This window comes from Typopeltis vanoorti, chromosome 11, assembly GCF_054136105.1.
Source record: "Typopeltis vanoorti isolate ZY-2024b chromosome 11, IOZ_Tvanoo_1.0, whole genome shotgun sequence".
NCBI lineage: Eukaryota > Metazoa > Arthropoda > Arachnida > Uropygi > Thelyphonidae > Typopeltis > Typopeltis vanoorti.
The window spans coordinates 32,946,959-32,969,806 of NC_143559.1; the positions used below are offsets into that span (position 1 = coordinate 32,946,959).

Below are 22,848 nucleotides of genomic sequence, written 5' to 3' on the forward strand. Positions count from 1 at the left end.
AGAGAAAAAGGCTACAATTGTTCAAATGATGCTTGACAAATATGTTTTGTAGAAAGTAGTATATCCATTTTTCACTCGTTTTGAAGTTCATTTCTTTAATACATAAACAAATCTTTTTTAGTTTACTTGCTTTTTATTATTCTTTATATTTCTATCATGCACAGTTAAAATATTTCAAAGGCTTAAATTAAATCTTCTGACAAATGTTCCAAAACATTATGGATAAATTAGAATTTTTCCCAATGGTTTTTAACTTTGATATATGCCGTTTTGATATATACAGTATACTCGTTACACAAATTATTATTATTATTATTATTATTATTATTATTATGACAAAACACCTCCAAGGAGTCCAAAGACTCATCTTTGGACTTCAGGGAGGAGTCCAAATCCACCACTACAGCAAACTGCAACTACCATCATCATCTATTGCCCACCACCATGACTGGCATTTTCACAAACAATCCCAAATATCCATGCCTGCGGATCCACTATCCAGTTAAAAGGCTGCAGGATTCGGAACCACAGTCTTTTGGCTGGAGAGTGGATATGCTAACCACTCAACCAACCAGGCCAGCAAATTAACCACATATATTGAGGTTTACCTGTATATGTAAAAATCTATAAATAAAGTTGAAATATTGTAGGAGCCTCCATAGTTCAGTTGGTATCAACCAAGCCCTTTGGTTGGAAAGACTTGGGTTTGATTCCTGTCTAGCATGGAAAGAATCTTTATCATGGCTTTTCAAGTAAAGGTGAGCCCAGTCTCATATATAGGTGGCAGAACTTTTCATCCTGCAAACAGGCAAACCAGCCAGAGGAACGCATGCAATTTACAGACATAGCAAGAAATGCAGATAGGTTAAGTGCCCAATAGTAGACAATAAGCAGTTTTTAAGGGAACAAGTTACTTGGCTGTAACAGGCCACTAAGCAAGTCTAACATGAATAGGAAGATGGGATAAGATATCTATTTGTTCAAGCATCATGCAAAAATGGGTGGATCAATCCTGATAAAATTTTGGGGATATGTTTGGCATGGTTTTTGATTCGTATTAAGACAACTTGGTTATTTCATTGTATTTCATCTGTGATTTCTAATATTCTGCAGACTCTTCCATAAGAGCTGTTAATTTTATAAAGTTTGCATCGATAATCACTCTCGATAAATACATCACTCTATAACACCACTGAGAACTCAAGCAGCAATTAGTCATAACTCATCTTTATCCAAGATGAAATTCATAGTGTTAACTATGCTTCATTCATCCTTAGTATCTCTATAACAAGATTCTTTCAACAACATTCAGAATACTGCAATCCACAGTTGTTTAAAACAAATATGAACAATTTTCTTGCGTATCTTGTCCTTAGCCATTATAAGAAGTACAGGGCTTATTATACGCAAGCGTGTGTGTGTGTGTGTATATGCATATCAACCAATAACCGACTCAGTGTACACTATTATACTTAAATCTTACAATATAAAATAGCATTATAAGATTTCACTTGTCTAATAGCTGTTTTGGATCTTTTATGAACTCACATCTCCTGAGGTAAGAACAAAAATCCAGCATTAACAGTCAGGTTCAAATCCCACTGCAGGTACAGATGTCTATGAATGTCATTAGGTGGAATTTCGTCATCCAGCATGAGACTGTCACTGGATGCCTGAAATGGTCCAAAAAAAAATTCTTTGTTTGATCTCCACAGCAGCATTTCTGGATTATCTAATCCTTAAAATTCAAAGTATGCCTTACAGTAGCATGTGACTATAATTAAGCAGCTTACATGTTTACTATTAATTGGAGATTGAAGTGAAATTTTCTGAAAACAAGCTCAGATGTTTTGCTTAGTAAATACTATGTATTTGCTGAAGTTGGATAAATATTTTCACATTTTTAACCAAGTAAAGGCACAAGACTGTCTATACTAAGAAACCTAAGTTTGCAATTTTCAAATAATACATAAGAATATAAGAATACAAGTAGCTTTCTAGGTGTGCCTCAAGGATACTAGAAATTGTTATCAGGTCAGTAAAATCTTAAAATACAGGTTCAAATTTGACTGCAGGTACAGATGTCTATGAATGTCATTAGGTGGAATTTCATCATCCAGCATGAGACTGCCATCTCAGTTACTGGATGTCTGAAGTGGTCCAAAAAAAAAATTCTTTGTTTGATCTCCACAGCAGCATTTCTGGATTATCTAATCCTTAGCCCACCCACGATATTGATGCAAGTTTATTATTATTATTATTATTGTTGTTGTTCTGGGCAACTCCAAGGAGTCGACAGACTCATCGAGGGAGGCCCTAACATCATGTCAAGAACAACTATTCGACATTCACACAGTATCTATCATACCTTGCCTTGAACTCATTCACGGTTGTAGCACCCACAACAGACTCTGGAAACTTATTCCACTCATTCACCACTCTCCAAGTAAAAAACCTAGCTCTAACTCCCTTGTCAACCACGCTCTTGCCCAGCTTCCATGCATGGCCCATAGTCCTCCCACCACCAGTCATATTTTCAAAAATATCTTCTGGATTAATCTTATAGAAACCCTTCAGTAATATGAATGTCTCAATCATATCACCCATCCTTCGCCTATCGTCCAATCTCTGCAACCCACAAATCTTCAACCTATTCTCATAAGGTTCATTCCAGAGACCTTCTATCATCTTGGTCACTCGTCTCTGGATCCTCTCCACTTCCTCCCCATCACGAAGAAACCCTGGTGCCCATAACTGGGCACAGTAGTCCAGATGGGGTCTTATCAAGGCTCGATACAGAGGAACAACAACTTGTTTGTCTCTGCATGTTCAAGTATTTTTCAAAAGCCAAGTGATTTGATGAGCTGATTTAGTCACTTTTGCAATGTGCCCCCTAAACTTCAATTCCCCATCCACCAACACTCCCAAATCCCTGGCCTCATCAATCTCCTGGAGTATGGTTCCACCAATGAGATATACTGTTGCTATTCTTTTCACCCCAAAGTGCATAACCTTATACTTTGCCACATTAAATTGACATCCATTTTTCCTAGCCCAGTCCTCCAAACTATCCAAATCATCCTGTAAAATTTTGACATCCTGTGCACTCACAATTGCTCTACCCAACTTTGCATCATCAGCAAACAAGTGAACACTTCCTCTCAAATCCTTTCCTATATCATTGATGAACAAATTGAAAAGCAGTGGTCCAAGAACAGAGCCCTGCGGCACACCACTAGTCACAGGCCGTCTTTTAGACTCCAGTCCTGCATAAACCACTCTCTGGTATCTCTCCTTCAACCACCCTCCTATCCATCTCACCAACCCTATATCTATCCCCCATCTGCTCCAGTTTACTGATTAAGGTTCCATGTGGTATCCTGTCAAAGGCATTGGCAAGGTCCAGTAGAATCAATGTAAACCCATTACCCCTATCCAGTTCAGCCGTCACTGTGTTATAAAATGTGAGCAAGTTACTAAGGTATGATCTACCCTTCACAAAAACATGTTGTCCCCCATACAATATCCCATTTTCATCTATCCAATCCTGTATTCTTTTCTTGACTAATTTCTCTAAGACCTTGACAATGATTCCTGATATGCTAATCGGTCGGTAATTTACAACAGCAGTCTTGTGACTATCTTTATGCAGTGGAACTATTTTCCCCTCTTTCCACCTCCTCGGGACTAACTCAGGCCCAAGACTCAAAATAAACAAAATGGTCAAGGGTACTGACAATTCTTTAGCTGCTTCTCGTACGACACAAGGTGGTATACCATCCAATCCCACGGATGTATTGACATTGAGGTTATGCAATAGACTACTCACCTCCACTTCATTCACCACAATTCCCGTATAATCTACTGGTTTATTCGTTTCTGCAATGTCACCACCTGGATGATATATACTTACAAAGTGCTCACTCAGTAACTCAACTATATCAACTGATTCAGTTACCTCCCTACCATCGGCATTCTTTAAAATCATTTTGCCATGTACATTTTTCCTTTTACTTGCTACATATCTAAAAAACTGTTTAGGATTCTCTTTAGCCTGCATGACCAATGTTCTTTCGTAATCTTTTTTGCTTTTCTTACCACACTCGTTACCCTTCTGGCCTGCGCTTTATGCCGTTCATGTGCCTGCCGGTCACCTTTCTTCTTAAATTCCCTCCATAGTTGTTTCTTTTTTTGCAGCTCAAGCTTAATGGTGTTATTCATCCATTTAACCCCTACTTGATTCGGACTCTAGGTATACAGTCAGCCATTGCTTCATGCAAACACTTCTTAACTGCCTTCCATGCACTATCAACTTCTAGTCCTTGCATTTGTACATGCCATGGCACTGAACCAATCAAACTCCTAAGCTTGTCATACTTTCCAGCCCGATAATTCCACATGTACCCTGTTTATGGCCTTTTTTTGGTACGATTCACATAATAAAAGGTAATCTTTAACAAGATACTCTCTTTTAAATATAGCAGTGTTAATACAACTCATGGAAAGGCCAATAAGTCCTCAGGGTCATCAATAAATACTATAATCATCAGAAATTGGTTTTTCTGGTGAAAATACAGCTATATTTAATTTCCTTGCTTTGGTTAAAAAAAATTATATTTTGATCCAATTTCAGTAAACATATACAGCAGCATGAGTTTATAAATTTTGAACTTAAAGAAACATAAATTGCTAAAAGAACTCAGAATATGGAAAGCAAATTACAATTCTGCATTGTTCCTGAGCAAAGTCATAATTTGGTTAAAATTATAAATGTGATTCTCTATAAAACAACAATGGCCAACATTCATCAACAAAATGACTAAGAGTCAGACATATGATTATGAGATTTCAAAATAGAAAATGAGATGAATGACTGCAAAGGAGCAAAAAGGATTAGAAGTTTTTTGAATGTTTTAAATATGTCACTTTCTTTTTTTTTTTTTTTTTGTCATAAGGAAAATTATTTATTGTGCAAAATTTTTCTTCCTTATAAATTTTCTCCTCACTCCCTTCTTACAACTTTATGGTTACCATGTTTGAGAGTAATGGCAATAAACCAGGTCCACGTGCTAGGTAGTACATAAGACTGTCAAACTTAATGGTAATGTTCCAGGAGTCTTCCATACAGCTAGAAAATAATCCAGCTGCCACTTACTCTGTCTGATAATGCCCAGAGTGAATCTCAGTATAATGGTAAGTAGTGGCCAATGTCAAGACCATACAATGTCCTGGCAATTCTCTATGTGGGAGGCATGTCCTACTTAAATAACTACTCAAAACATTCAAATACTATTTTCACCAAGGATTATAACTTCCAGTTGTTTAAAAAAAAACATATCAATAGGTTCATTCTTTCTTCTCAACCACATGTGTGAACATGTGGTAGAGAAAAAAGAATGTCCAAACAGCAATGATGTGCAATAGGTTTAGCAGCCTTTCATCTGTGGGATTGATGTAAAAAAATAAAATAAAATGTTTTTTTTATGAAAAATGATAAAGAAAATTTTAAAAATAAAGTAAGATAAAATTACTTGAATTTTTACATAAGAAGAAAACAGGAGAAAAGAAAAACAGTTATTGCAAAATGCACTGAATATGCTTTAAGAGAAACTGTATAATCAGAGGATTCTGGCTTAAAATCATTAAAGCAAACTATTTTGACTATACAGTTCTGCTTATGTTGAATAGTAATAAATAAATAAATAAACACATAAGTAAATAAAATTAAACAAGTAAATAAATTGAAATTCAGATTCTCGGAATATTAATTAATGTATATTATTTTTGTTTTCTGAATTTTATAAAAAAAGAAATTGGTATATATTTGTGCCTGGAGTCCTAATATACAGAATCAGGGAAACTAGATTATGATGGGAGGAATGGTGAAAATTTGTGTATATGATAACAATATTAATAATATGTTTTAATGATGGAAGTGATTATAATGAACGATTGTGTGTTCATCTGATTTTGACTTATTAAGTATGTGTAAGGATGTCTGAGTAAGTGAAGCATTAGATATGAACAGAAATCTTAAAGTTGTCCAACTGGATTAGGCAGACTACAGAGGAGAGTATACAAAAAACTATGGAGGTAACTTATCATGTCTGCACACAAACAAATGTCAGGAGTATAAGGAATAAAAGGGTTTGTTGTCTTAGTGAATATGTTGTGGCCTCAAATTATTGGCAGTAGTGAATCTTGGCTCTCGGAACCAGAATGTACTAACTGGTATTGAGTGTAAAGCATACAGTATTTTTAAGAAGGATATACAAGATAGGAGAGAAGTGGAGAGGGTGTGATGTTAATGTTATCAAATTATTTCAGTCCAGATCAGATGATAAGTTGAGGTAGACAGTTATGAGGTATTGCTAAAGACCTAGCAGATCAGTTGCTAGTGACGATGAAATGCATTGCCAAATAAACCTAATGTGTACTAACTGCTGAATCATCATGGGTGACTTTAATTATCTGAACATTGACTGGGTAGCAATGAAATCTCGTGAAAAGAATGAAGATGAATTTATTGAGCTGTTGCATGACAATTTCCTTAAGCAGCATGTGACAGAAGTGACTCAAAGTCCAAGGGTATTAGACCTGATTACACTCTCAGAGGGGATTTCAATAAAAGATGTGACTATTGGTGGAGTGATCATGCTGTACTAACACGGGAAGTGGCTAAGTGCATGGATATTCCATTTAGAAAAGGTTACATACTAAACTTCAAAGAAGGGAATTATGACCAACTGAGGAGAATACTAGGTTCGATCCCACGGTATCAGTTGTTAGGGAAGGATATCAGCAGTACATTTAAAATGTGCAGTGTATTTAATAATACATCAATGATGCATTATTAATGTATTAATGATGAATTAATGATGCAATGATGGAATGTTTCGGTAGAGTTTTAAGAATAAACAAGGCAGGAATGAAATGGATTTGCAATCTAGTTAAGCAAGAGATTCTTAAGAAAAAGATTATATGGAAGGATCACTATGTACATCCTTATGTACATAGTAATATCTTTATATTACTTATATCCTTACTATGTACATCCTTATGTCAGTTATGAAAATTATTAGGCTTTTCAGTGTCAGCAAATGTAAAGTTATGCACCCTGACGTAATAAAATATCTAATGGTGTATTTTATTGGCAGGATTATTATTATTATTATTATTTGATACCTCCAGGGAGTCCTAAGATTCATCGAGGGAGGGCACCTACTTTACAACTCTCCGTCTCCACCACTCAACCTCATCCATAAACCGCCCCATCTACACCAACGCCATCTACTGTCCACCATCACTACTATTATTTTCACAGACAATCACAAACATCCATGCCCATGGTGGGATTCGAACCTGCAGCCTTTTGACTGGAGAGCGGATACGCTAACCACTAGGCAAACCAGGCCAGCTAGAAGAACCTGACCAGGTTATGGATCATGGAGTTTTAGTAAATAAAAAGTTGAGGTTCAGGGATCATAGAGTAAAAATAGCAAATACAACCCCTAGAGGATAAATTGCAAAGCTGAAATGAACAGTGACATGCAAGAACAAAGTCATTTTGCCAGTTTACAAGACTTTATAAGACCTCATCTGGAATATTCTCTATGGATATAGTCTCCTAGTTTCCAAGGTGATGCAGATAGATTGGAGAGGGTAAAAAGGTGAGTATTAAAGTAATATTCGAACTGTGGAATGTGCATTACGAGGACACAACGGGGGGGGGGGGGGGGGAAATGAACTGCAAATAGGAGAAAGAAGGGTGATATGATAGACCTACAAACTTCTGAAAGAATCATGCTTGCAAATTTTTAATAGAACTTGTGTATAATAAATGTTATAATAGCACATGCATTCATGGTCAGAGTCCACTCTATGCTAAGGCCAGATTTTTCAGGTTTATTGTGGTTATTATAAGATTAGTATTCTTGTAGTCATTTTTTCAACAGAGCGTCCTGTTTTGTTCAAAGTACAAGGAGGCACTCACACTGAACTTGGTAAACACCAGGAAGAAAGAGAGAGGGGGAGTGGGTCTGTTAAACTTTCAAGGATGGTAACCAAGAGCAGATTTTGTTGATAGGGAAAAAAGTAGGAACTAAATTATATCTTTTCAGGATCTTAGCAATAATCTCAGAGATGCCTGCAATATATGGGATAGGAACTCACTGTACAGGTTCAGGGTTTTGGGCAATGGGCTTGTAAGAGTCCAAGATTCATTTAAATTTCTTTGAGGTGAAACCATTCTGTAGCAAGATGAACTGGATGATGTTCACTTTTTGTTGGAGAGCTTAGGAATTTGAACAGATAACATATGCTCTGTTGGGCAAAGATTTGAACATGCCTATTTTTTTTTTTTTTTTTTAGATGGATGATGTGCTGGATCTTGTTATATGTAGCGGCCTATGAAGATAAGTTTACAGTGAATAGAAGTAATAAGTATTTTAAAGGGCTACATGAAAATAGGGCATCCAGACAGGCTAATTGTCCATCATTTTTTTTTTCTTCCCCATAGCAAAGTTGATGCATGGGTGTAGGCTGTTGATTTTGGTTAAAAATTATGTAGAGATTCTTCTGAGTTTGGACATATGGCAAATACATCTATATATTATGTTTTTTACAGGGTAGTTCACCATTGCTTTCCCAACACCCCAATTTTATCTGGGCTCAGGACTGGTATATGGCTGGGACATATTCATGACTGTAGTCCATGTACATTCAGGAAGCCGGTTTGCCTATTTGTGGGAGAAAAAAAAAACAAGTGATAATATCGAATTTTCCTGGAGCAAAAATTAAGAATATAAATGAAGCAATTCAAAAATAGAAAAGAAAAGTAAACGAAATCATAGTTGTAGTAGGTACAAATGATTTAACTGGAAACAAGTTCAGTATGAGAGAGGACATGAAAGGGTTGTTGGAAGAGGTGAGAGTGAAGAGTGACAAAGTGAAAATAATTAGTTATTTACCTCGCTATGATAAAAGTGAATTAAGAAGAAGGGATATGACGGCAAATGATTCGCTGCGTAGGCCACGTAGAAGGAATGGATGTGTGGAGTGAATTTGAGGGAAGATCGGATTTGTATAAGAGGGATGGCCTACAGCTGAATGCATTTGGTATCAGGAGTCTAGAAAAACTAATAACTGGTAAGAGACCTAACACAGAAAGTCAGGGAAACTAAATTATAAAGGGAGGAATGATGTGAATGTGAGTGTAAGAGCGACAATGTTATATAACTGCATTAATGATGAAAATGGGCTTTGCCATGGAAATGTTGAAGAGGAGAGAACGATTTCGGGTTTGTGTTCATCCAGTTCGGATCCATCATATGTGTGCAAAGATGTCTACATTAGAGAATAATAGAGATCTGCAAGTTGTCCAACTGTGTCAGTCAGACTGCAGACAAGACAATACAAAAGAACAAATAGGTAGATTATTATGTCAGTACATGAATGCTAGGAGTATCAGAAACAAAGGGATAGAGTTTGTTGCCTCGGTCAATATGTTGCGACCTCAGATTGTAGGTGTTAGTGAGACCTGGCTATCAGAATCAGACCTACTAACTGGTATCGAGTGTCAAGGGTACAGTATTTTTAGGAGGGATAGAGAGGATAGGAGAGCATGCTGCTAATGATATCGGATGACTTGAATCCAGTTAAAGTTGAGACCTATGATTGTAGGAATGCTACTAACAATATTTCATGTGGCAGTGAGTTTGAATCCATCTGGTGTGAGCTGGAATCTGACTGACTGATTTTCCCTTTTCAGTCGTTTCCGACTGTAGATGACTTTGTAGGCTTCTGTCCACAAAGTATTCTGGTAAGATTTTTACAGGGTAGTTCACCATTGCTTTCCCAACCCCCCAATTTTATCTGGGCTCAGAACTGGTGTATGGCTGGGACATATTCATGACTGTAGTCCATGTACATTCAGGAAGCTGGTTTGCGGGAGAAAAAAAACCCAGATAAACTGGGAAGAAAAATCCTGCTGTCCCCACCCAAAACAGCTAACTTGGCTATGTCTGAGAAAGATCCTTAAGTTCCTCACGTCGGTGATGGGATTCGAGCCCAGGACACTCCTTTCCCAGGCATATGGTTGCGAAGCACATAGCCACTAGTGTAATCGCACGGCAGTGGAATCTAACGAGACTAATTACATAGTGGGGTGTTGTTACAGACCTGGTGGATCGGTTGCTAGTGATGCATCACCAAATAGAAAAGATGAGTGCGAAAAGAGTAATCATAATGGGAGACTTTAATTATCCAGATATTGATTGGATAGCAGTAGAATCTCATGAGAAGAACAAAAATGCATTTATTGAGCTGTTGCGGGACAGATTCCTCAAGCTGCATTTATTGAGCTGTTGCGGGAGAGATTCCTCAAGCTGCATGTGACAGAAGGAACTTGAGGGCAAAGAGTGTTAGATTTGATTATAGTGTCAGAAGGCGTTTCAGTTAAGGACATAACTATTTTGCCTCTGGTTGGTGACAGTGATCATGTGGTACTCACTTGGGAAGTGACTAAGTTTATGAATGTTCCATTCAGAAAAGGTTACATGCTGAATTACAGAGAAGGAAATTATTACCAAGTCAGGAGTATCGAGTTCAACGGAATGGGATTGGTTGCAGGATGGAAAGAATATCGAGAGTGCATGGGAAGCATTTAAACAACACTTGAGTGATGCGATATCAGAATGTGTCCTGAGAGTTTGAAGAATAGAGTAGGAGTCAAATGGATGTATAATCTTATTAAGCAAGAGATTCGTAAGAAAAGGATGATACGGAAGGAATACCGTGTGCATAAGGATGGCATCCGTTATGAACGTCATAAGCAGTGTGCTAGAATAGTCACAACTGTTGTACGGAAAGCAATGTTACCTCTTCACTAGATGAAGAAACGCAGGTGTATGAGGACGAGGTGAGCTGTTGCACAAATTGAATAAGAATTCAGCAATAGGGACTGATTGGATAACAGCACATGTGCTAAAAGAGTATTCAGTTGAACTGGCCATTATTTTGACCAGGCTGTTTAATATGAGTCTCAGAATAAGAAAGATTCTGCAGGAATGGAAGAAATGTACGGTAATTCCATTGCACAACGGTAGTGCAAAGAACAATGTATCCAACTATTGACCGATTAGTATCTCAGGGGTGGTGGTGGTGGTGAAGATTTTGGAAAAATTGGTTAGTTAGGGTCTGCATTCAGAAATGGGTTGACAGTGAATCTCTACTTTGAACAACATGGGATTGCTAAGGGAAGGTCACATTTTAGCAACTTGCTCACATTCTATAACAATGTTACCATTGAACTAGACAAGAGGAATGGATACACCATGATACGTTTGGATTTTGCTAAAGCTTTTGACAGAATACAACATGGCAGACTGTTGCATAAATTGAAGAAAATGGGTCTAGGTTATAGAGTATTAGCATGGATAAGAGGATGGCTGACTGATAGATATCAAAAAGTGGTATACAGGGGATGTAAGTCTCCAAGATTTAAGGTAACTAGTGGTGTCACAAGGATCAGTGCTTGGTCCACCGTTATTCAATCTGTACATTAATGATATTGGGAAGGATTTGACAAGCGACATGCGACTATTTGCTGATAATGCAAAGATAGGTAGGGTAATCAGGCATGCTGCTGCTGATATTCAGTACTTGCAGAATGATTTGAATAGACTGGAATTGTGAGCATGGGAAAATGGGTGTCAGTTCAATATCAGTAAATGTAAAGTCATTCACTTTGCCATGATTAGATATCTAATGTCGTATTACTGGTGGGATTAGGCTAGAAGAAACTGATGAGGCTAGGGATCTTGGGGTGTTAGTAGATAGGAAGTTGAAGTTCAGGGCCTTGTGGCAAAGATTGCAAATGCAACTCAAAAGATAATTGCAATGCTGAAACGAACATTCACATGCAAAGATAAGGATGTTATTTTGCCTCTTTACAAGGCCTTGATAAGACTTCACTTGGACTATTGTGCACAGGTCTGGTTTTCGTTGTGATTCTGATATATTGGAGAGAGTACAAAGGAGAGTTTTAAAATGATATGAGAATTGTGGAATACTGATTATGAAGACAGATTGAGAATTTGTAGACTGCAGACACTAGCAAACAGGAGAAAGAGGGGGGTGATATGATTGAGACTTACAAACTTCTGAAAGGATCATACAGGATTTCAATTGATGAAAATTTTCAATTTATGGAGGGTGGGGAAAGGACAAGAGGGCAATCCTTGGAAGCTGAGAATGAAGGCTGCTAAGAAAGGGGTGAGTTCTAGATTTTTTTCTCAGAGGGTGGTGCGTGATTGGAATGGATTGCCATTGGATGTTGTAAGTGCAAGCAGTGTGAATGAATTCAAAAATAAGTATGACAGCTGGTGTATACAGTACGTGGCCTCCCTCAATGAGTCTCTCTGACTCCCTGGAGGTTTCTCTTAATAATAACAATATCAAATCCAAAAGGAAGGTTGGGTTGTATTGAAGGGAATAGGGATTCTTCAAGATGCTCTAAGTAGAAATTAGTATGTGCAGGTGACAAGGCGTTTCCAATGGCAGTTCCTTCAATCTGTTTGTAGAACAGATTGAAGATGAAATAGCCTGAGTGCATGACAAAGTCAAACAGTTTAACTATGTCTGGAGGAAACTCATCTGATAGCAGTTGGAAAGTGTCAGCTGGAGGTACACTAGAGAATAAGGACCGGATATCAAGCTAATCATAAGATTTGTAGGTTGAAGGGTTCAGTTTTTTTTATTTTGTCAAAAAAATCAGATGAATTCTTCACAGAGGTTTGCATGTGTCCAATGGGGGAGCTTAAAAGACAAGTGAAGAATTTGGCTAAGCAATAGCTGGGGAAGTCTATGCAGTATTTTTGTATTTTTGGAAGGCCATGAAATGTGAACTCCTACCAAAATTGATCTTAAGTTTTTTCATAGTGTCTTCATCCCAACTAATTACAGTCGGGTCTCTTTTTATGCAGTAGATATGTTACACAGAAAACCGCATATAAAAAATCACACAAAAAAGGCTCGACTTATGGTGAAAAATCAGGGATACGTTCCATAATTTTTGAAAATCGCATAAAACCGAAGCAATGAATTAAAATAAACCTAAAATCGCATAAAAAAAGTTTATGAAAATTCAGGAAAATAAGAATGCCTAAGTTTGTGTTAAAGCTTTATTCATTTAATTTTATTGAAAAGTAACATTTTGTTTAACATTTTGTCATCAGAATTATCATCGCTATTAGACAATATTCGGCAATGTTTGCGAACTAGTGCAAAATCACTTTCATCACCAGACGAGATAGTCAGCGCATCAGATCTGTATGGTAAAGGCAATGGTTCTTCACAAATAGAATTAGCTTCGCCCTCATTCTGTGCTGATTTTTTTCTTCTGACAATGTAATCAGTGATTAAACTTTGCAATGATGATTTCACTAATTTTTTATATGGCTCGCGATATCCAGACATACAGTTCTTCAGCTCACATTGGAATTTAAAGGCTCGTTCAGAATTTGTGTCATTAATAAGAAAATGATTTTCTAATTTATTGCACAGTTCAAGACCTTCTCGAATTATATTTGCAGTGAGGGGGACAGGTTTTTCTTCCACTTCACTATTGTTTTCTGGATCTTCGACGATATCTAAAGTTAATCGATATCCAATAATATCATCGTCGCTTAAGGCATTATCCACAAGCAATTCGTCTACATCGTTCTGGCTAAATGTATCAAAAACCTTCTCCACCAATATCATGTGCCAATGTAATGATTTCAGCTGATAATGTAGATGTTTGCACTGTTTGCAATACATCCAGGCCAAGCTGATTTCCAGCAAGCATTTAAAGTTTGTGGTCTTATTTCAGCGATAGCAGATGCAACATGATTTAAGAAGTCCAAAATAGAAATTTTTTTCCAAACATCAGTTACTGTTAATGATTCATTTCCTAGTTTAAAAGAAACACACATATTAACCACTATATAGTATAGCCCACTTATTGGTTAATACGTGTGTTTCTTTTAATTATGATCGCACCACAGGTTTTGTTATTTAAAAAAAATTTTCTAGTTTATCCAATATAAACTGAAAAGTGTGCTTAACATAATATTTTTTTAAAAGTAGCAATTATGCCTTCATCTAATGACTGAATAATGCTTGTTGTATTGGGTAGAAAAAAACACCACCTGCACATTTGGATATTCTAAATGCGGATGACTTGGTGCATTGTCAACAATTAATAAAACTTTAAAATCGAGAGCTTTTTGCTTCATGTGTGTTTCCACTTCTGGTACAAAGCAATTATTGAACCTTTCAGTAAATATAGCAGTTGTTACCCAGGCCTTTGTATTAGCCATCCAATGTACCAGCAGCTGTTTTAGATCTTTGCCTTTTAGAGCACGTGGTCTTAGAAATCGATTTACTAGGAGGGGTTTCAACATTCGATCTCCTAATGCATTGCTACAAAGTAATGGTACTCGATCTTTGCTTGCTTTAAACCCACTTGCTTTTTTCTCAGACTTTGCAATGTAAGTTCGACTAGGCATTTTCTTCCAAAACGATCCTGTTTCGTCAGCGTTAAACACTTGATCGGGACAATATCCGCCATCTTCAATAATTTTGGCTAACTTCTCTTAAAAATTTTTGGCTGCTTCTTCATCTGCTGCTGCAACCTTGCCTGTAATCTTCACATTATGAAGTGCATTCCTTTTTAAAAACCGGTTTACCATCCTTTGCTAGCTGAAAATCAGCCTGGGAAGCGGAAGTAGACAGCTCCAATTGCTTCATCTGTTCATAAAACCGAAGATCTTTTTGTTTAATTAAATAACCACTCTAGGAATTCCCCTTTGAGTTAATTCTTCAATTCAAATTACGAGCGCTTGTTCCGTGTTTTCTAATAAAGCATCTCTTGAGTACGATGATAATTTGGCACTTAGTTTTGTGTCAGAAATGACAGATTTTGTTATTGTGACTTCATTCTTTTTAATTGCTTTTATAGTAAATTTGCCTAACTTAAAATGTTTACCAATCACCATAGATGCCTCTCCTTTTGCTAAACGATCTAAAATTGCAATTTTCATTTCCAATTTGGTGTTTTTTTTCCTCCATTGGGCCAAATTTAATTAATTATTAATTAATAATAAAAATCAGCAAAATTAACAATTAATTATTAATGAATATATTACAAAATAACCAAGGTGTTCCATGAAAATTTCAGGATTTGTAAAGTGTTTCCATCGTAGGAAAAGTTTGGGAAATGCTGGATTACCCTATTATCGGAATGGATTCTCCTGTTGACATGCGCAGAAGTGTCGAAAGGTCTCTTATCTGTGGGCGTGCACCCCATAACTTCAAATTCACATAAAAAGAGACCCGAGTGTACTTTGTTGAGTAAGGAATTAAATATTTTTATTTCAAATCACTTAATTTTAAATGTAGGCCTTAATTTGTAATCTTATTTTAGTGTAACCACCCACTAGATGGCATCTGGCATGTAGCTCAGCTCTATAAATAGGATTCTTTGTTGCAGCTAGACCTGACCTTGCAGCTTGACAATGAGCATGCACTGATGATGACCAGTTAGTTTCTGGTTGAAATATTGGCAGTAATAAAATTACTATATTCTTGTGAATACACTGGTATAATAAACCGAATGGCTTGCATATGGAAGCTGTGAATGCAAATAACATGAATGATATGTGGCCTCCCTTGATGAGTCCCTGACTCTCTGGAGGCCTCTTATAATAATAATAATAATATATATCTTCTTTTCACCTTCTTTCATTATGTTCTCAATATAACACATATTTGGACAGCAGAAATGCCACTCACCTGACATGGATTTCTACAAGCACACACAGGGCATCCAGTTTCATCTGTCTCAAAACCATAATCACATCCAAGACGACATATCAAACCCATACAGCTCTGACGAGATCGAGCTTGAAATAAAATAATCATAATGTGTGACAATGAGAATCAAATATTAGAAGTATCTGCACATTATAAATGAGATCAGCCCACAGCTTTTTAGAATTACAAATTTACAGAATTAATTTCATAGAAACCACATTATATAACAGATAATGTATATGTATGACAGGTTTCAGATTATTTCCATAAATAACACAATTAAATAGTAAAATAATGTGAGAAGGAAGAGAAAAAAAAATGAGGCTGTAACTGAAGAAAATATTTCAGCTTGATGCATTTTATTACAATTATTTTTTTATCGCTTTACATTTTATTTTGATGCTATAACACACCTATTGAATGAGTTAAGTATTTCTGGTTCTAAAAAAATAAAGTTTAGGTATAACATAAAAATTGAAATATAAAAAATATAAATTTTAAAAAACATAATATAAAAACTGAAATATACCATCTTATGTTCACCATTTATTTATCATATCATGTGATTATATATATACATATAAACATATAGAAAGCATCACACAAAACAGCAAGTCAAACTGATATATATATATATATATGTGTGTGTGATTATATGCTTCAACTCAGTTGTTGTGATACATTTTTAAAAATAGATTTAATGACTTAAAAACCGAGATTACTTATAAAGATTTAATAAGATTAATACAACTAGTTTCGGCTTATAATAGCTTTCATCAGGCATTCTTAAAGGAAGAGAACAGTAATAAACATTGAAGTATCTAAAAACTTGAAAATACAGGTAAAAAATTGCCACACATAATTGATACATAAAAAAATTTTGTATTTTTTTCAAGTTATTCTAACAGGTGTGCCATTGTTTATTGCAAGTATGCGTGCAGACTCACGTGAACGCCAATATTGAATAACTGCAGTATGGCTATCTGGGATGTTATAACTCAAATTGTTGTTTAAGTGGACAGGATTCAGAAGGATTTCCCTTGATTCTATAATTTTTCTCTCCTTAGGACACAGAGCACGCTCTCTCTTGAATGAACAAGATGAACTACAAAAAGAAATAAATCGACTCTCTCTTATCTTTAAACAAAATGGTTACTCTGAAAAAACGATTAAGAAATTTCTTCTGGATCCTCCTAGACAGTGCACCACAGAAACTATTAATTTTAAAGGCAGCATCTCCATCCCATACATTAGCACAGTCTCTAACAAATTAGCAAAAGTCCTTAAAAAATATAACATCAAGACATTCTTCACCACCCTTCCAAAAATCCGTTCTCTAATCAGCCATCCAAAGCCTCCTCATCACAACCTAAAATATCCAGGTGTATATAAATTATGGTGCGATTGCAATATCCCTTATTTTGGACAAACTAACAAATCTGTTGAGCAACGTATAGAAGAGCATAAAAGAGACATCTCATACAAAAGATCACATGCAACTGCGTTATCCAGTCATGTTCTTTTTTCAAATAATCCTAATGATGATCAATAAAGTCACTCCGTTTGCTGGGATAGATCAGAAAATATTTTTCGCTCTGATGATGAGTTTGAGAGAAAAATGATAGAATCAAGGGAAATCCTTCTGAATCCTGCCCACTTAAACAACAATTTGAGTTATAACATCCCAGATAGCCATGCTGCAGTTATTCAATATCGGCGTTCACGTGAGTCTGCACGCATACTTGCAATAAACAATGGCACGCCTGTTAGAACAATTTGAAAAAATACAACGTTTTTTATGTATCAACTATGTGTGGCGATTTTTTACCTGTATTTTCAAGTTTTTAGATACTTCAATGTTTATTACTATTCTCTTCCTTTATGAATACCTGATGAAGGCTATTATAAGCCGAAACTAGTTGCATTAATCTTATTAAATCTTTACAAGTAATCTCAGTTTTTAAGTCATTAAATCTATTTTTAAAAAAAAATATATATATATATATATATATTATTCCTAAATTCTTACAATTCAGAGAAGCCATTACCAGTGAAAAAGCACACAGAATCTACCAAAAAGCAAAACTAGAACTTTTAAGAGAGAGGATTAACGATACCAAACGTAATTTAGCTCTTCTCTTTTCTCAAAAATCATCCTTAGAAACCATTTAGCGACCTCCTTAGACTGCGTGTCATGGAATCACGTTCAAGAAATAAGTACACGTCGGGCATTAACATCTCAAAATTTAAACAAACATAAGCTTATCAGATAGTTTAATTTGCTAAAGACAACACAAGAACAACCAACCTCTAATAATCTTCATGGAAGAACTAAAAAATTAGTGATAAACCAATCACCATATGTTCTAAATCATAATGAAGAACAAATTCTTGGAAAAGGTCTCAAATTTTGTCCTTGCGCCTAAAACTATTCCCAAGGAAATGTTTTTAACTAAGATGGAGAAAGCTGCATCACTACTTCCTGCTGCGGATGCCAGTTTACTTCGCATGGAAGCAATACTTGCAATTAATAATGCAAGACCTCCATCTGATAACATCTCCCTTGGCGAAAGGCTAGCCATAAAAAGTCTTAAGAATAACAAAGACATCGTTATCATACAAGCTGACAAGGGCAATGCAACTGTAGTGCTAAATAAAACAGATTACCATGAAAAAATCTTGGCGTTATTAGAGTCAGATACATACTTGGGAACTGAGAGAGATACATAACAAAACAAACAACCTCTTACAAAAAGCCACAGAACTTCCACAAAACATATGCCTTGCCACTCGCTCTTTACATCCACTCATCCCAAGATTATATGGTCTCCCAAAGATACACAAGGAAAACTGCCCACTCAGACCAATTATAGATAGTATTGACTCGCCTACCTACAGCTTATCTAAATTTCTGGCTTCATCTTTAAAAGGTTTTACAGGAAATTCTTCTTCATATATAAAAAACTCAACAGATTTCGTCTCGAAAATCAAAAATTTCAAACTCCAGCCTTCAGATATCATGGTGAGCTTTGACGTGGTGGCTCTCTTTACAAACGTACCAACTCAAGAGGTTCTCGATATTTTAAAGAACAAGATTTCAAAAAAGATGTTTTCCATGCTATCACATTGCATTCACTCCGGCTACTTTAAATAAGAGAAGAAAATCTACAAACAAAATAAGGGATTGGCAATGGGAAGCCCCCTGTCTCTTATATTAGCTAACATCTTTTTTGAAGATTTAGAACAAAAGTAATCTCCTCAGCTACTCTTAAATCAAAAATTTGACTGAGATTTGTAGATGACATATTTCTTATCTGGGAACACGGCACCGATAACCTTCAGTCTTTTTTAAATCATTTAAACAACTTCCACCAAGATATCAAATTAACAATGGAGGTTGAAGAAAATGGATCTCTTCCCTGGACGTAAGACTTACTAAGACATCTGATTCTATTAAAATCTCAATATTTAGAAAATCTACACATACAGATAGATACCAGCATGCGTCCTCACATCACTATCCTGCACAGAAAGTGGGTATCATCTCAACCCTAGCACATCGTGCCAGATCTGTACTGTCAGATGATGAAGATCTAAAAAATGAACTACAACATCTACAAAGAACTTTCACAAGTAATGACTACTCATCGAAAACTATTAATAAGCATCTATACCGCCGCCATCAAAACAACTCAGAAACACAAGACAATCCCAAAGGTTATATCTCCTTACCATATATCAGCTCGCGCTCCACGAAACTAAGAAGAATTTTACGAAAGTTCAACATAAAAACCTGTTTCTCTACTCTTCCTAAACTAAGATCGATTTTAAGCAAATACAAACACGCTCACAACCATCTACAATTCCAAGGAGTGTACAAAATCACATGTGACTGCGGGAAGCAATACTATGGCCAAACTGAAAAATCCATCCTCCTACATCTGGAAGAACACCAGAGGGACATTGCCTACAAAAGAACTAGAGCAAGTGCCCTGTCAAGCCATGTACTGTTTTCAGTAAACACAAATGATGAAGGCCGTCAACATGAGATAAACTGGACAACAACCTCAAACCTTCATATATGCCGTGACGAGGTGGAGCGCCGCATAGTCGAGTCTAAGGAAATTGTTATGGATCCTCATCACATAAATAATAACCTTAGCTATAATCTACCGGACTCTTTAAGCTCTGCTATCCGATATTGGCACACTCGTGAAATCAGACGCACGCAGCTGCCTAACAATAGAACTTCAACACGGACTGTAGCTACAGTTCAAAACTAATTGAATTTATAATAGTCGTTTATATAGTGATACGATGTTTCTTATAGTGTTTATTTGCTTTCTATGTTCCCACGCCTGAAGAAGTTGGACAATCCAATGAAATATGTTGCGTTTTGAATAAATTTACTTGTTATTCTAGTCTCGGTTATAGTCAATATATATAAATATGAATATATATATATATATATATTCATTTTTAATATAAACTGACTAAAAACCCAATTATATTAAAAATGAATATATATATATATATATATATATATATATATACACATGAATATCACTGATTTTCTGGCACTCTTAGTTCCAGAGCCTTGCTTGATTACCCATTTTGCCAGACCAATGATGGTCACGTATTAATTCATCACTACACATATCAGCACTATGAGCTACTAGAAACTTAAATATTAAATGTAAATCAAATGTGAATGAAGTGATTAAATTAAATGTATTAGTATAAATGACACAACACAATGTTATTTGTATCAATGAAACAGGATTATTAATTAAACAGCCATTAAATGAATTAAATGGTTTAATGAAATACATTAGTACAGGTTGAAATGATAGTTTTAACAGTACATTACAATATTAATGAAAACAGATTTATTAATTGCCCTACTTACTCAAAATGTTCTAAAGAGGAAAAAATTTAGAATTTTTTTTTTCTCAGATTATAGATCTAATCACAAAAGTTGAGGGCTGCCCAGAATTACTGTCGGTTTTATAGGGTTTTTTTTTTTAATTTTTTTTTTTTTATGCTGCTGCTCCACTCACAAAAGGTTATTCACAAACCTATAGTACGTTTTGTACTGCAGGTTTTCTTCTATTTTATAAATTTTTATATATATATATTTTCATATTTTTAATTCATTTTCAACATAGTCCAGAAATCCTGCTCTATAGACCAAACATGGAACTTTTTCAAACCGCTTCAGGTCTCCAATAAGTGGAGTGGTAGATTGATGGCAATTATCAATCTACTAATTGATGAAAATCATTCCCCCCACCTAAGGATAATCACAAACAGTCATACCCACAGCTAGATTTGAACCTGCAGCCTGTTGATTAGAGAGCAGGTATGCTAAGCACTCAGCAAACCAGGCTTGCAGTTAAGTGATTTGTCAAGTAATGTTGCAGGAAGAAGATAACATCTTCAAGCATAGCTGCTTAATGTGCTTTCATCTTTCTATGTGTAATTTTCACACATCAAATGAAAATTCATTCATTATACCTCCATCATGAAGATATGTTGTTCTAGCCCTTTGATTAATTTATTCTCAAATCAACTAAACTGTCAACATTAAATTTTCATTTAGATCTGTTTCAGTGTCATCACTGTCATCTTCAATACTTCAATTGTTTCTATCAGGATTTCACTGTTTCTATCATTCAATTTGTCAGTATAGCGATGAACACTATACTAACAGATTTTCTTCACCAAGCCTACTTACTTGCTTCAACTGGAAGCAGATCCTGTAACAATTTCTGCATATGCAAGCAATTTGAACAACTCCCTTCTCCTTTGATGCATTAAATCCTATAAAGCAGGTGGCAACATTTTCATTAGGAGAATCATCAAACTCCAAGACAAGCCACAACTTATGCCATTTCTTTAGTGTTGTTACTTGCACCTTCTCCTAGGGCCTAGCAACAAACTAAAGCACGTCTTTCATGTTAAATTCTTTAATAAATGGCTCTACAGACTCCCCTAGGATTTACATCTTAAAAAATGGTTTGTGAAAAGTGAGTGATACTTAGCCTTCCAGAATGTAATATTCCTTTCTTGGGGTTGGATAACAGATATTATAGTTGGGGAAAAAAATACACTACATAAACAGGACTAGGAAGCTTGTCAGCTACAAGTTCATCCACACACCCAGTAGCTCCTTAATGGTTTACAGACTAGTTTTCATCACACATGCACTTTGTGGATAGAAATTCCGTTACTTCCTAAACCTTTGAAGCCAGCCTTCATTATTGTCACACTCATCTTCTAATTTAAGTTCTTTATGGAATAACTAGTCTGTTACTTTAACATGCTGTCCACCAAATCCACTCCATCACTCTGACATCAAAACCATTCCATCATCACTCGATCGTGTTCAGTACTCTTACCATTTTTCAAACACCTGTTTACTTCTTGGAATCACTGCCTACAAAGAATTTCAATTTGTTCCTTTCCTTTGTATCATAAACAATTGACAAACTAATATCATATGTATAACATGAACCAAAACTCCAAAGTTGAATTATTTTGACACTTCTACCTCATCTTGTATTGATATGGACTTGCACTTGCGTTTGACATCACCATCGCAATTATTGTGCACTGGATTTTTCTTAAAAGTCCTAGCTAAGATTCAATATAGGTAAAATAAGCTAAGAATCCCTGAAAATTAAGGGATTACCACAAACTGCAGATGCGAATAATTAAGCAAGCATCCACCACATACAAAACCATCAGTGGCATGAACTATTTGGGTGGTCATGGGAATTTCAAGTGCGTTCTCATAATTTTGTCTGGACTAAAGGAGGTGCAGGAAAATCAGTGGTGTACCTGTATATACAAATTTCATTCATATTAATGCTGCACTGCAATCACTGGTTCATATCCTGAGTTGTTTTCTTTTCTGGACAAAATTAGTTATATTCCGTGGTGTTATGTTCTTAAATGTTAAGAATTGCTATTATTATTATTATTAAGCTC

The 22,848-nt window shown here is 35.7% G+C and overlaps 1 protein-coding gene across 1 annotated transcript in view; it reads right to left on the bottom strand.

Annotated features, from left to right (window-relative positions):
* Nucleotides 1-22,848, bottom strand: part of LOC150101422 (uncharacterized) — a 274,314-nt gene that overhangs the window by 179,691 nt on the left and 71,775 nt on the right. Inside the window, exon 11 of the mRNA XM_090400110.1 lies at nt 15,835-15,944. Within this exon, the coding sequence (XP_090256236.1) occupies nt 15,835-15,944 (110 nt within the window). The remainder of the gene's footprint in view (nt 1-15,834; nt 15,945-22,848) is intronic.